The sequence below is a fragment of the Perca fluviatilis genome, chromosome 16 (assembly GCF_010015445.1).
Source record: "Perca fluviatilis chromosome 16, GENO_Pfluv_1.0, whole genome shotgun sequence".
In the NCBI taxonomy this organism is placed as follows: Eukaryota; Metazoa; Chordata; class Actinopteri; order Perciformes; family Percidae; genus Perca; species Perca fluviatilis.
Window position 1 is genome coordinate 19,131,523 of NC_053127.1, and position 14,041 is coordinate 19,145,563.

General features: G+C 39.1%; 2 protein-coding genes across 2 annotated transcripts; one reads left to right on the forward strand and one right to left on the reverse strand.

The window, feature by feature from the left end:
• Positions 1 to 2,694: 2,694 nt before the first annotated feature.
• alg5 (ALG5 dolichyl-phosphate beta-glucosyltransferase) lies at positions 2,695 to 6,758 on the reverse strand. The gene is given in 11 exon segments (XM_039777037.1): positions 2,695 to 3,340; positions 3,623 to 3,708; positions 4,020 to 4,171; positions 4,249 to 4,308; positions 4,397 to 4,510; positions 4,618 to 4,710; positions 4,823 to 4,891; positions 5,159 to 5,205; positions 5,644 to 5,784; positions 5,928 to 5,945; positions 6,381 to 6,758. Coding segments are annotated over 11 exon segments (963 nt in total). The 5' UTR covers positions 6,448 to 6,758; the 3' UTR covers positions 2,695 to 3,224.
• Positions 6,759 to 9,909: 3,151 nt separating this feature from the next.
• Positions 9,910 to 13,329, forward strand: exosc8 (exosome component 8). Its single transcript, XM_039777040.1, has 11 exons — positions 9,910 to 10,014; positions 10,444 to 10,480; positions 10,617 to 10,680; positions 10,784 to 10,857; positions 10,959 to 11,004; positions 11,367 to 11,472; positions 11,595 to 11,640; positions 11,715 to 11,811; positions 11,891 to 12,011; positions 12,115 to 12,221; positions 13,101 to 13,329. The coding sequence occupies exons 1-11, from the start codon at positions 9,998 to 10,000 to the stop codon at positions 13,217 to 13,219; spliced, it is 834 nt and encodes a 277-aa protein (XP_039632974.1). The 5' UTR covers positions 9,910 to 9,997; the 3' UTR covers positions 13,220 to 13,329.
• The last annotated feature ends 712 nt before the right edge of the window (positions 13,330 to 14,041 follow it).

Genomic DNA, 14,041 nt, shown 5'->3' on the forward strand with positions numbered 1-14,041 from the left:
GTTGTGGTAAATTCTTTTACACATGTTTGGTTATTTGTTTGCTCATGTATAGGCCTATTTTAATAGGGATTAAGGTGGTAGATCTCACTGCAATGACGCTGGAAGTAAGCATTCATTTAATTAGTTATTTTTTGCCTTTACCGCAGGCCACAACTGTTTGCCAATGGTGTGTACCCTAGATTCTAGGTGCTGGGAGTAATGTTTAAATTGGTATGAAGTCAACACTTGTTTAACTTTTATATTAGTGTAAGAAGTTATGTAGGCTATAGCAATTTCAAATGGGACTTAATAGCCTAAAATGTATCATTAAATAACAATTTCTGCTATTATTAGGCCTGCTTTCCTACAGACACACGCGCACAGACAGAGACACACGCACGCACACGCGCACACACGCGCGCACACACACACACACACACACACACACACACACACACACACACACACACACACACACACACACACACACACACACACACACACACACGCCACCTGCAGCCTAAAAAATTTAAAAAGAAAGCGACAATCTCCCGTCCTCCAGCGCGAATTCAATCGTGTTGTGAAATCAAGCTTAAAGTTTTTTTCTCCTCTTCTACAATCGAAATTGTTTCATATCTGTGGTTAGGAGCCATACAGAGGTCTGTCTCATTGCGGATGGATACTATCCTTTATTGGGAGTGCCATGACTAGTCCAGTTAATGACGCAAGCCGGGCTGGCGACAGTGAGTCTACAAGTTTGACATTTTCAGTTTACAGCAACTGCTGCGGAACGTAACAATACTCCCAACACGAAGTGAAAGCACTCTGGGGATCCTGTCAAAAACCTTATGATCCCCCCCCCCCCCAACCACCACCAGGTGGATCATCAAAATGCACCACCAGGATAAGTGTGCCACAAATAGGTGGTGGTCTATTTGTTCAAGCTTTAGAAATGAGCACAACAAGAAAAAAGCAATTTTATTCATGCGGCTTTTTGTGTTGTCGCCCACCCCACCTGCAGAAAACATGTCGGGAGTCATATCTAGCAACATGTGCTCTCAGAGTGTTTCTTTTGGTTTCAAGTCTTACAACTAACGGTTCTATTTTGACATTACAGTGAGTCGGTAGGACTCAGAGGTCAATGAAATCAATAATCAATACCCTCCTCATGAAAATCTCGTCACCTTTTTACTGAAGAGCTCAATCCTGAGGCAGGAAACTAGAAAAGAGCAGCCAGGTTATGATTAATTGGCTCTCCGCTTCTTGTCTGGTCGCAGAAGGCAGACAGACAGGCAGGCAGCGCACAAACAGGATGCGCTCCCCGGGGCTCCGAGAGGCCCCAGAGACATCCGCATCAGCGCGAAGCCTAGACCTCAGGCTTGCTTAAGAAATCAGCACTATGAACAACTTCATTTACTCAGACTGCAAAAACGCTTGCTGAACGCTGTCCAAGAAGATGTCCACGAGGTTTAAGAGACAGACAAAGGGACTTCAGTGAAATAATGTAATCCAGGGGTTCCCACTCTTTCATGTCAAGAAAAGGCCAAACTCATGATAATGCAGCCCACTCCTCCATAATATTCAATATTCTAACTCCATCGGAGGATTTTAGCTGTCAAATCTAATTTTATACCAAATGAAATAAACTGAGTGGAGTCAGATCCTGTAGAGTTCTTGTAATTATATTAAACAGATATGCTCCTGAGCCCAGTTCCCTCTGAAGGATGACTGACTGAGACTGAGACTGAAAGCATAGTCACATTGTGCACCCTGTGTGTTACGATTTGTTAATAAATTCTGCAGTAAGATATCAAGCACTTCAAGAAAGATTACATTAGCAGGGTGATGCTTTGTGTGTGACGGACAAAGCTGACTGATAAAAGATCAGAATACAACCAAGGCAAGTTTAAAATGTTATCCAAATGTTAGACACATGTATAAACTCTTGGAGTTAGACTTGATCCGGATGCAATTTTTGAGCCCCATGACAAATCACTGGTTCAGTCATGCTTTTTATGTTTACACTACGTACAACACTGCAAGTAACTCCTTTAGCTTTACGATTTGGAAAAAGTTAACAAATACAAAATGTAGATCACAAAGTACACCAGGTTAAGCTGGTCTCTACTGGCTTCCTGTCCTATTTTGATTGATTCTCAGTTCTATAGTACAGGGATTTCTGGCTGTTCTCTGATAAAAAGGTGGAACACTAGGTAATTGTGCTTTTGCCGTTACTGCACCTTGACTATCAAAGAGCCTCAGAGAATGAGTGTCAGAGAAGCCAAATTAGTATAAATTAATTAAAAATAAAAAACATTTGTTTTCCTTGGCTTCTTCTTGATTTTATTAGTTTATATTCTGTGGTTTGTTAAGCACTTTGTAACTTTTGTTTTGAAAAGGGCTATGTAAACTTTGCTGTTGTTTTTTTTACTGTTAGTAGTGTGGGCTGCAACGGTTATGAATTATGGTGACAACATTAAATGTCTTGAATTGTCCAATCAACAGTCCAAAACACCAAAATATTAATTTTACAGCAACGTAAGACCAGAAAAACAACTAACATTTGAGAACCTGTAATCAACAAATTTTTGGCATTTTTGCAAAAAAATAATACAATTATCAAAATAGTTTCAGATTAAATTTCTGTTGACCAACTAATCGATTAATTAACTGATGGTTGTAGCTGTAGTTAGTAGGTTAATAATGATTATCATAAATCATTGACATTTTGTTTTATTTTGGTTCAAGTCATCCAGCCCATCAACCCACAGCCATGTTTCCTCAAAAATACAATCCCTCCCTTTTGAAAATCTCATATAGTAACATTTATTCTACCCGTCAGAATCATGACACAGATTATCAGATCCTTCACATTTCACCACAAGTCTCTCTCACTTACAGCTGATTGGCCACAAAATAAACATTAGGTAACTTAGTACACGGATCAAGATCAGTCATACAGACATTCTGTAAGCCGTGGAAACAGAAATGTGCGTGTAACGGCGGCCATCACAAGCCAAAATCCAAATAATAAAAAAAAAAGGCAGGACCATGAAGAACTCACAACTGTGTCATTACTTCACATCCAATGACATCTGGAGAGGAAGAGGTTGTGATATACTGTACTTTGTTCATTGTTGTTGTTTACAGTGAAAGATGGACACAGTTGTCAATCCCTCCTCATCCAAAGGTTTGATGGCCCTATCCATTGGCTGTCTCCGAAACTCCAGGGCTTGACTGATTGGCTAGTCAGTCTTATGTGGTGACTGCAGCTTCCAGGCTCTGGTGAAGTAGCGCAGGCGAATGAAAATCAGGTCTCGTCCCATCTGCAACCAGCTCCAAAACGGGACCAGCTTGGACCCTGGCAGGCAGAGTGAACACACAGGCACTTCATTCTCAAGTGAGACTTTGATAGGAAATATGCCAGTCTGCCGGTAGGCCAATCAATAACTCCATCACAATATACTTTATCACAGCAGAACTAAGCAGGCTTTGGTAAGTAGTTAAAAATAAGGAATAACTGGAAGATATATAAAATCAGTCAATCAGAGACTTACAAAAGCATCCAACAGAGATATTTATAGAACAACAATATATAGCACAGTGGGAGGACACATGTCCACATATTCCATGAAAATCTTACCTTCTATTTCAGTCCAGTTGACCGCCACTTCTGCAATGGGGATTTTAAAACACTGGGCAATATACAGGAGCTCCACATCAAAAGCCCTGTGAGAAGAAAGATTAAAGTGTTCAACAAATGTTCAAAAGTCACATTAATATTCATCTTCCCAACAACCTTAATCAGACAATATTATAAACACTAGAGGCATGTTATTTATTTAACATAATTCTTGCTTGAGGTATTGCAAAATAAGTGACAGATTACTGGGATTAAGCCCCACTGTTTCTAAAGATCCAGTACAAACAGCTCAACAGGTTTACTCTTTTAACACAAAGGCAGATGACAGCCATTGTCGCATTACTAAACTAATAAGTCATTGGTAATAAAGTGTGCATGGTGCAGTGCGAGTCCTAACCATCGCTCTACGTGGAGAGAAGAGAAGGTCTTGAGCGCAGCCTCGCGTGTGAAAAGCTTGAAGCCGCACTGTGTGTCCTTGATCCCTCTCACGCACAAGAACCACACCAGGAAGTGAAATCCATACATAAGGAATGTACGAAACATGGATCGCTGTGGCAGAGACACAACAGTGGTTATTTATTGGATGGATACAAACTACAATACTACAAAAAAAGTTAGACAATTACCTGAGCTACTGAGTCTTGCTCTAGGTGAGCCCTGGAACCGCAGGAAATTGCCATGTTCTCCTAAATGTACAGACAGGCATTTTTAGGATTCCACTTTCTCTTTATACATGCATGTGAGACACAACAACAAAAAATGAACCCAACACACCGGTTTAGGGTTGAGGTTGTTAAGTCCAGCCTCCACTTTCTCAACGTCACAAAACTTTGTGGCTCCGTCAGCATCCGCCATCAGAATGACTTTCCCTCTGGAGCTCAGAGTACCCTTTAAGAGAAACAACATTACACAGTAAAATAAATCATCAAAAAGTCCAATCCATACTGTTGCTTTTGTGCTGCAGACGTACTGTAGTTTAATATCTACAGTCTCACCATCCGCACAGCTCCTCCTTTCCCCCTGTTCTTCACCAGCGTCAGGACCCGCACTTTATCAGCACCATACTTCCTACTGTACCGCAAAGCAACCTAGCAGGACATCACAACAGAAAGAAACTAATCTCTATTGGTATCACTTTGAAATGTTTGGCTAAACAAAAGTGAGCTGAGTAAAAATAGAACTCTTGGTACATATAATCACCTCTGTGGTTTTGTCTTTGCTGCCATCGTCGACCACAATGATCTCATAGGTAAAAGAAGGATGCTGTTTCTGCAGTAAGGAAATAATGTGAGGGATTTATTTCACAGAAAGGCACTTTTTAAGTTTAATGATGCCACCTACTGGCCACTTTGAGAATAACAGATTCAGCCATAAGAGCTTTCTTTCAGGGGATGATAAAACTGCTTCTCATTCTCATTTAATCATTGATTAAATAATCGTCAGACTCTTTTAATTGTGTCCCTTTTTTTATCAAACTACAATGAGGTTATGATAAAGATTTAGTTTAACACTGCCCACATGAGACTGAGCACTTACCTGTCTGCTTTCCAAGTACTCTGTAGCTTCATCCAACATCACAGGCACTGTAATGACACACATGTACATGCATATTTGACATGAAGCCCGAGAAAACAGGATTATGGGACTTAAACTGCAAATATGTGAATGGTAACTGAATGCTTTACTAGTCAACTGCTTTACTTGGTGCACAATTCATCATTCAACACTGAATCAACTGTGCATTGTTATAATTTATAAGAGGGATTTTGAAGCAGCAAATAAATATAAGGACCTTAAAACACAGACTTGTAATGTGCCCTATACTATATATGTTGTCAATGTGCAGTGTATTGCATAGCCATTTCCCAACTAGGTTAACATTACTTTTTACAGTCTGCTGTGTCTGTATTTAAGCAAAGGTGAACAGTGATGGGACATCAACAGGTGAAGTGTCCCTCACTGCACAAGTTACTGTGCAAAAGTTCCTGACAGAAACCTGGGTGTAACCCACTATCACTCACTCCGGAGTTCCTCGTTGTAGGCCGGGATCACCACAGAGAGCTCCCTGGAATGGGGATCATGCAGGCTGGGGAAAAGCTCCTTCTCTCCTGTCGCAGTGAGGAAGTATTTCTCCTTCGTGCATCTTTTTTACATCCCCGCGGGGGGGGTTCAAAAGTATTGTTTTTCTTGTTGCCGTGTTTAATCCTATGCCATACTTCCATTGTATGCCCTTCACCTTCTTTTTGTTACATGCTATTTACAGTTTGTTTTACTTCATTTCATTTTTAATTGTTGTCTTTGCATGTCATATGTGGGATTAAAACTGTGTTTTTGAATTTTGGTTCTCTTTTCTTTTTTGGACATGTGTGTTATAGGCTACATGTTGTTGTAGTAGCGAGTTTGTCTTTTTTCCCCATTATGTTATTTATGCTGGGTTTTACCACGTCAGATACTTTCGTTTTCCACATTTAAGTAGACTAACGTTACTCTTGCTGCTGCTTTGGAGCATTCAAGTCATACTCAGACTCTTAGGATTGACAACTTCTTTTTAGTGTTTATAATCAAACGTAAAAAGAAAATGAAGTATCATAAAATAAGGGTAAGGTGCAGGATGAATATATTGCTCAAGGACTTCTTACATGGAAAATCCACACTGTCACTGATACGGTCTATCAGTGGGTGCAACAGCTTTTGGTTCACATAGAACAAGCTACATCAGATCTCTACCAACGCAATATTAATTCTATAATATAACTACTTACCACGATAAAACCTAGAGCTGCCAATGCGACCAAGGCTTGAACGACTTCACAGAGGAAATCCATTTTCAATAAGTTAGCCTGCAGCCACTTCCAGACCACCAGTCAAAGTGGCTAGCTAAAAAGCTAGCTTGCTCTCTCCTTGCTTTGCTTCGTGTCTTGTAACCGGTAACGTTACTCTGGCCTCCCAGGATACACAAGCAAATACAAGCTTGTGAGATTGTTTTAAAGGTGGAAGCACTAAATAAGAGCCATTATACTTCCATTACTCTGTGGGCAGTTCAGTGAACTCCACTTCCAATCACAACTTAACACAGCAGCGACGCGGAAGCAGCGCAGAAGTGACAGCGTTGGTTTTCTCCATGGTTTTCTCGACACATCATCAATTTGAGAATCAGCGCTGTGACACACACACACTGACACCTAGTGGACAGGAGTGGGAACGACTGCAAGAACTCAGCCTCTGATCAGTTGATAAAAAATAACAAGAGGGGTTTTAAATTAATAGTTTTGAGTCTACTTTAGTCTACGCAGGTGTAAGTAGGCTATACACAGTGTATAGGGTAAAAAATAATAATTAAGGCATTACAGATGTTTCCCTTAGTCATATGTTCATCGATCAGATCACTGCCATACACGCTGCTTTATCCAAATTATTTTGGAATACTTCCATTACTCTGTGGGCAGTTCAGTGAACTCCACTTCCAATCACAACTTAACACAGCAGCGACGCGGAAGCAGCGCAGAAGTGACAGCGTTGGTTTTCTCCATGGTTTTCTCGACACATCATCAATTTGAGAATCAGCGCTGTGACACACACACACTGACACCTAGTGGACAGGAGTGGGAACGACTGCAAGAACTCAGCCTCTGATCAGTTGATAAAAAATAACAAGAGGGGTTTTAAATTAATAGTTTTGAGTCTACTTTAGTCTACGCAGGTGTAAGTAGGCTATACACAGGTGTATTAAAAAAAATAATAATTAAGGCATTACAGATGTTTCCCTTAGTCATATGTTCATCGATCAGATCACTGCCATACACGCTGCTTTATCCAAATTATTTTGGAATACTTCCATTACTCTGTGGGCAGTTCAGTGAACTCCACTTCCAATCACAACTTAACACAGCAGCGACGCGGAAGCAGCGCAGAAGTGACAGCGTTGGTTTTCTCCATGGTTTTCTCGACACATCATCAATTTGAGAATCAGCGCTGTGACACACACACACTGACACCTAGTGGACAGGAGTGGGAACGACTGCAAGAACTCAGCCTCTGATCAGTTGATAAAAAATAACAAGAGGGGTTTTAAATTAATAGTTTTGAGTCTACTTTAGTCTACGCAGGTGTAAGTAGGCTATACACAGGTGTATTAAAAAAAATAATAATTAAGGCATTACAGATGTTTCCCTTAGTCATATGTTCATCGATCAGATCACTGCCATACACGCTGCTTTATCCAAATTATTTTGGAATACCTGAGATAATATGCAGTTTTACTGGCACTTATATTAATGATAAAAATATATAATACAAGCAGATATTTTGACATTGTTGTGCTTATAGAAAATCCATCATTCAGTGAGTTATGAAGAAACAAAAAACACAACATTTTAACATGATAAAGCTTGTAAACATCTTTGGAAATAATAAAAAAAAACGGGTGCTTGTAAATAACTAAGAAACCAACATAAAAGAGCCGACCTGTCTGTTGAAATTGGACAAATTATTCAATAAATAAACTTTATTGAAGAATGTGGATATACAGTAGGAAGGAACATCTGTAGCCTACATCTTAACAGTCTATGTTCTAAACGAGCCAGGGGGTTACTAAAGGAAAACAAAGCAAAAAAATTCATACAAATATTTTGTAAAGCTTACAAAGGTCATGTGATCTAACAGCTTTTTTTTGTTTGTACAGGTAGAAATGGAAACAAAAATATCGTTTAATTTTGGGAGCCAGCTCCAAAAAGCTTGGCTTCTTTTTCAAAAACTTTGACTTATGTAAATACAATTTTGTTAAAATAATTATCACATTTATCACATAATACTCAGAATAAAGCTTTCTATCATATTGAATGAATCCAAACAATATTTTCTCAAAGTAATGTGAATAGGGTAAATGTGAACAGCTATGAAATGTGATAATCTGCTCCAAAGTGCCTTGGTATAAAGGCAAGACCAAAATAAATTTACCAGTGTTTCATTTAGTTCTCCACAAAAAGTACAGCTGATATCAATGTCCTTTCATTTTCTACAGATAATGGTTAGTTGGGTAAAATCTGTGGAGCATTTTGAAAGCGATCTCTTTAACTTTGTTAAGAAGAACTTGTGTGGCAATAGCCAAACCTTTTCCCAACAAATCTCCTCAACATATGAAGACCAATACGATAAAGCAGCAGGGGTACTCTTAATGTCTTGTTGAAAGAGTTGACGAGTCGCCTTATTCTTACTTTTAGCTTCTAGTGAAAAACAGATATTCCCAACAGTTGTTTCTTTCAAATTTAACAGTATAGGGTCATCACCAACTCAATTAAAACCTTTAAAGAGTGCAACGACAGCTGAAGGTATTGCATCAAAAACAATAGAGAACTCCTTCGGAGAGACAGGGATGCCGTAGTGATGAATAAACTCAACATAGTTATAAAGCTGACCACGCTGCTTGAGTAATTATGGCTTAGAAGCAATATGTTGTTGTCAACCCACTGTTGAAAGAAAATGGATTTGTTTTTATACAAAATATATCTGTTGTTTCAAATATAAAACCTATGAGGAGAGAAATTATGCTTGTAAATCAAAGACCAAGCCAGCAGCATGTTTATGAAATGAAGAACGTTTAAGAGGAATTTTGTCAATATTATAGGTACATACCAATAAAAACTGGAGTCCACCAACTGAGGAAAAGACATAATGGGAAATAAAATTCCACAAGGAAGTTGGACAATTTAAGTAACGTTTAATCCAATTCATTTTGAAAGTGTTATTTAAGGTATTAAAGTCCAGAAACTGGACTATATATGAACTTTGTCTATAGTTTTACACATTTGTTGACCTACATATAAAGACAGTGCAGCGTATGTTAATCTTGATATTCCTTCAGCCTTCGAGAGTAGAATCCTGCCTTTTAATGATAAGTCACATAAAAGCCAAAGGTAGAATTTCTTTCTTGTTTTTTCAACAATGGGAGTGAAATTATTCTTGCATCTTTGGAGTTCATTTTTATCAATAACAAGCCCTAAATAATTAATACTAGTTTTCACAGGAATATTAGAGATCACATCAACATCACAATCCTTAAGTGCTAGTAATTCACATTTTTTAAGATTTAAACAGAGACCAGAAGCTTTACTGAAAACTTCTACTATAGAAATTGCTAGAGGAACCTGGGAGCTGTCTTTTAAAAACAGTGTTTTGTCATCTACCAGTTGACTTAAAATAATTGTCTTATCAGCGATGGAAATACCCTGCAATTGACTACATTTAATGTGTTCTTAGTGGGAGGTTATTTACATTACAACATCCATCCATGACGTCATCGCATTTGATCAACGGCGTGCTTCGTCCTACCGGCTACCGTAGTACGTACACCGAACCCACGTGGGTAATCAAAACATCATGGCGGCTGGTTTCAAGTAAGCTCGATAAAACTGTAACTGTTACACCGAAAGTAACACATTGTATTTATTTTATTCTCAGCTATGATTAAATTATCAGTAGCGCCAGATCAGATCTGATCATTCATTGACGGCTTTTAGGCGAATTTCATTCAGACCAGAGTTGTGTCTTGTTCTGCTGATTAGTGCGGCAGTTAATATATAAACAGTGTACTTATAAGTCTGACTGCTAAATAGTTAGCTAATACAAGACAGAAGCAGTAACTAACCAATTTAATGAGGCATTTCTCACTGCCCTGTTATTGATCTGATCACAAGAGTGTATCCGTCATAACCGAATTCTGATTAACACGCGAATAAGCGTATTTGTCACTATGGATAAATGTAGGGTTTCTGTCTGTAAGTCAATATCTTCTTACCTTTTCTTCCCTTCCTTATACACTTCAGGGTTGCTGAGCCTCTGGAGTACCACAGGAGCTTTCTGGTCAGTGATGAAAACACAAAACAATTGAGCCCATAATTGACACAAGCGTGTTGTGCTGAGTGAATGTTTATGATTTCCTATTTAATATTAATATCACGGTCAGCAGTCCTATAACATTCAAATGTTCCCTTTTCAGAAAGAAAACTGTCGACCTGATGGACGGGAGCTGTCAGAATTCAGAACCACAACACTAAACATAGGTAAGACACAGCGTTGATTCTTATCTACAGTATAAATTATGTATTTGTGTTTTTTTTTTTTGTCTACATGGAAGCTTTTCCTCTGTCTGACTGCTCTGTTCAGGGTCCATAACCACAGCCGATGGCTCAGCCCTGGTGAAGGTTGGAAACACCACAGTCATCTGTGGGATCAAAGCGGTAAATGATCATGAACACAGCAGTTAAAAAACGTTTATTTCAATTAATCTGGACCAGGTGACTCAAATGTTCACTGATTTCCGGTGCTACTTCATCTGCAGGAGCTGACAAACCCTATAGTGGAGGCACCTGGTAAAGGTTACATCGGTAAGTACAGTACAAAGGTGTCAAGTATTGAACTAGTGAAACAGTTCAATTCCCCCAACTTGCACATTAAGTTTATCTATATCTATTGAAACAGTTGTACATTTTATTTCCAAATTGTATATATTTTAAACATTGCTTGTGTAGGATTCAATTATTATTTCATGTATATTCTTTCCTATTATTTAATGTATACTCTGTATGTGTGCTGTGTGTCTGATATTTTGCTGCTGCAACACCGTTATTTCCCATTTTTTGGGATCAATAAAAATCTATCTATCTATTAATTCAAGGCAAGGTACAGTAAAGGTGATCCAAATAAAAAGACAAACACACACTGACTGCAGTGCTCTTTCCATCCTTAGTGCCCAACGTGGACCTGCCGCCGCTGTGTTCCTCTCGGTTTCGGCCGGGTCCACCGGCAGAGCAGGCACAGGCTGCCAGCCAGTTCATCGCTGATGTAATCGAAAGGTGCGACATACTTTAACACACTTTAGCTTTCATTTCACAGGACCATTAGGTGTCTGCTCACTATTTTATCAATGCCTGCTGCTGCTTTTACTAACCTATGTTTTTTTATGTGGGTGTTGCAGCTCTGAGGTGATACAAACGGAGGACTTGTGCATTGAAAGAGGAAAGGTAAATCCATATACATACACTGCTGCTGTTAGATGTTTGGTCATTGGTCCTGATTCTGCTGATTCTGGTTGTAGCTCTGCTGGGTGCTCTACTGTGACATGATGTGTCTCGACTACGATGGGAACGTGTTGGATGCTTGTATCATTGCCCTGCTAGCTGCCCTGAAGAACAGTATGTGCCGTAAACAAAATTGGATGGTTTTGTAAGATGCTTTTTATTAGTATAGTAACTGTTTCCCTGCTCCCCACAGCACAGCTCCCAGAGGTCACTATCAGCACAGAGACTAGTAAACCAGAAGTGAATTTAGAAAAGAGACATGGGCTGCATATTCACAAACATCCAGTCGGTGCCTCTTTTTGTGTCTTCGATGAGTAAGTGAATGACTTTAAGTTTGTTTAGCTAGGATACAAACTGTATTATGTGTTCATAGGTGTAATGTACATCTTTTGTAATCCTGGCCTGCTCTCTGTGCAGCTCCATACTGATTGTAGACCCCACCGCTGAGGAGGAGAGTCTGTCGACCGCTCACCTCACTGTAGTGACAGATGATGAAGATCGACTCTGCGTTGTACACAAACCAGGTCAGAAACAGTAAATGATTCCCCTCTCCCTATGCAGATTATACTCTGTGTGAATCCAATTTCTTATTGACTACACAAAGGGAAAAACTCCCCATTGTTAACAAAACATGCAGGGTTTAAGAAGCTGATCTGCCCTACAATTTTGTTTTGTTTAAGAATACGAATGTTAGATTTCAGTTTCTACAATGAGTCCAGTTCATCTTGGGATTCATTATGCACTTTAGTAGTATTTATTTTTAGAGTCAGAAAATGTGGAATGAAAAGGCTAAATAGCAGACAATACAGGATAAGATGATGAAGTAAAGCTGCTATTTTATTTATTCTCCACTTAAAATAATCAGAACAAATGTAAAAGTACTAAATGTATTGAAAACTTTTAAAGACTAGATTTTAACTACTGCCTCTTTCTGTTGCTGGTTATTGCCATTTCTGTAGAGATTAATGTGAAGCAAATGGCACATACAAATCTCATGCTAAAGATTCAGTGTCAAGCATCTTATATTTTTTTCACTTGCACCTAAAAGTGACATTTGTAATCAAATAAAGGTTGGAGGTTTTTAAGCCGTTTTTTCGTTTGAGTGGAATAGAACTGACATTTTACCTCAGCCCAAAGTTTAGAATCAGTGTTGACATGGTAAATTTAGCTTGTTTGATTGTTAGTTGATGAAGAGTGAGACAAAGTCTACCTGTACTGCTCCAATGTTAAATTCTCTCACAAGAATGAGGACTGCATTCCAGTTAGAAATGTAGAACTGACAAACAGTGCATGTATGGAGCTCCTGCAGTATGTGGTCATCAAAACTAAATTATATAAATTGTACTGTGAGGTTAAATGACAAAAACAAACACTGCTGCTAATAATCTTTCCCTCTGGCTCAGGTGGGACGTCACTGTCGGGAGAAAAGCTGCAGGAGTGTATCAGCAGAGCAACAGCGCGACAGAGAGAAATCCAGAAACTAATTGACAAAGTCATACACAGTGTGAAGACAGCACAATAAAGAGCCTCAGACAACGCTTTTTTATCTAAAAGCTGTATTTTCCACTGTCAATATATATTCATTTTTTTTATAACAATAAAACTGCTGACAAAGACTGTTTAAAAAAATTATTTGTCAGTGTCCGGAAATGTCTCTCTCTCACACATACACACATACACACACACACACGCGCACACACGCAGTTGATGTCTCGTAAGAATACGCTCATGGCTCCTTGACTAATTAAAAGGAAATGCCTTTTCAAAATGTGCTGTACAAAAGCAGGTACACTGTCTTGCATGTTCATCTTGAGTCCTCGGTTGAGCCCTGTGCCTGGATGGCTAACAGAAGAAAGACTTCCAACAGACTGAGAGGTAGAGAGCTGCCCCCAGGCACTACTCCAAGATCAGATTTGCATTTTCACATGTAATGGTTATATGGAGGATTTGGTGTCAATAAGCTCACTGGGATCCGTGCTTAAAGGGCAGTTTCTACCGGGGTCAACCAAGCAGAGGCATGAGGATCAGGCAGGCTCATGAGGGATCCTCTGAGAATGTGCATTCATAATCCTTTCAGTCCCAGGGCCCCCATAGAGAAAAGTCTTCCTGAAGAGGCGATGTGTTATTTTGAAAGCCTGCCACCTACGAGAACCATCTTATTCTGTTTCATCTCAAAAAATATCACTAAGGTTCTTTAAGTGTAGGGCTCCCTGTTCTAAAAAAAAAAAAACCATCCTCCATGGCAGACACAGTTTTGGTTCTCCAAAACCTCTGACAACCATTACATACAAATTTGTCAGCTAGAAAAAGACACAAAGGACGAAAAAAGTCATTTTTTTGTCTG

Coding starts and splice junctions, on each gene's coding strand:
- exosc8 (XM_039777040.1), top strand. Junction 11,473..11,594: donor ATCGCTGATGTAATCGAAAG/GTGCGACATACT, acceptor TGGGTGTTGCAG/CTCTGAGGTGATACAAACGG. Junction 12,222..13,100: donor CTGCGTTGTACACAAACCAG/GTCAGAAACAGT, acceptor CCTCTGGCTCAG/GTGGGACGTCACTGTCGGGA.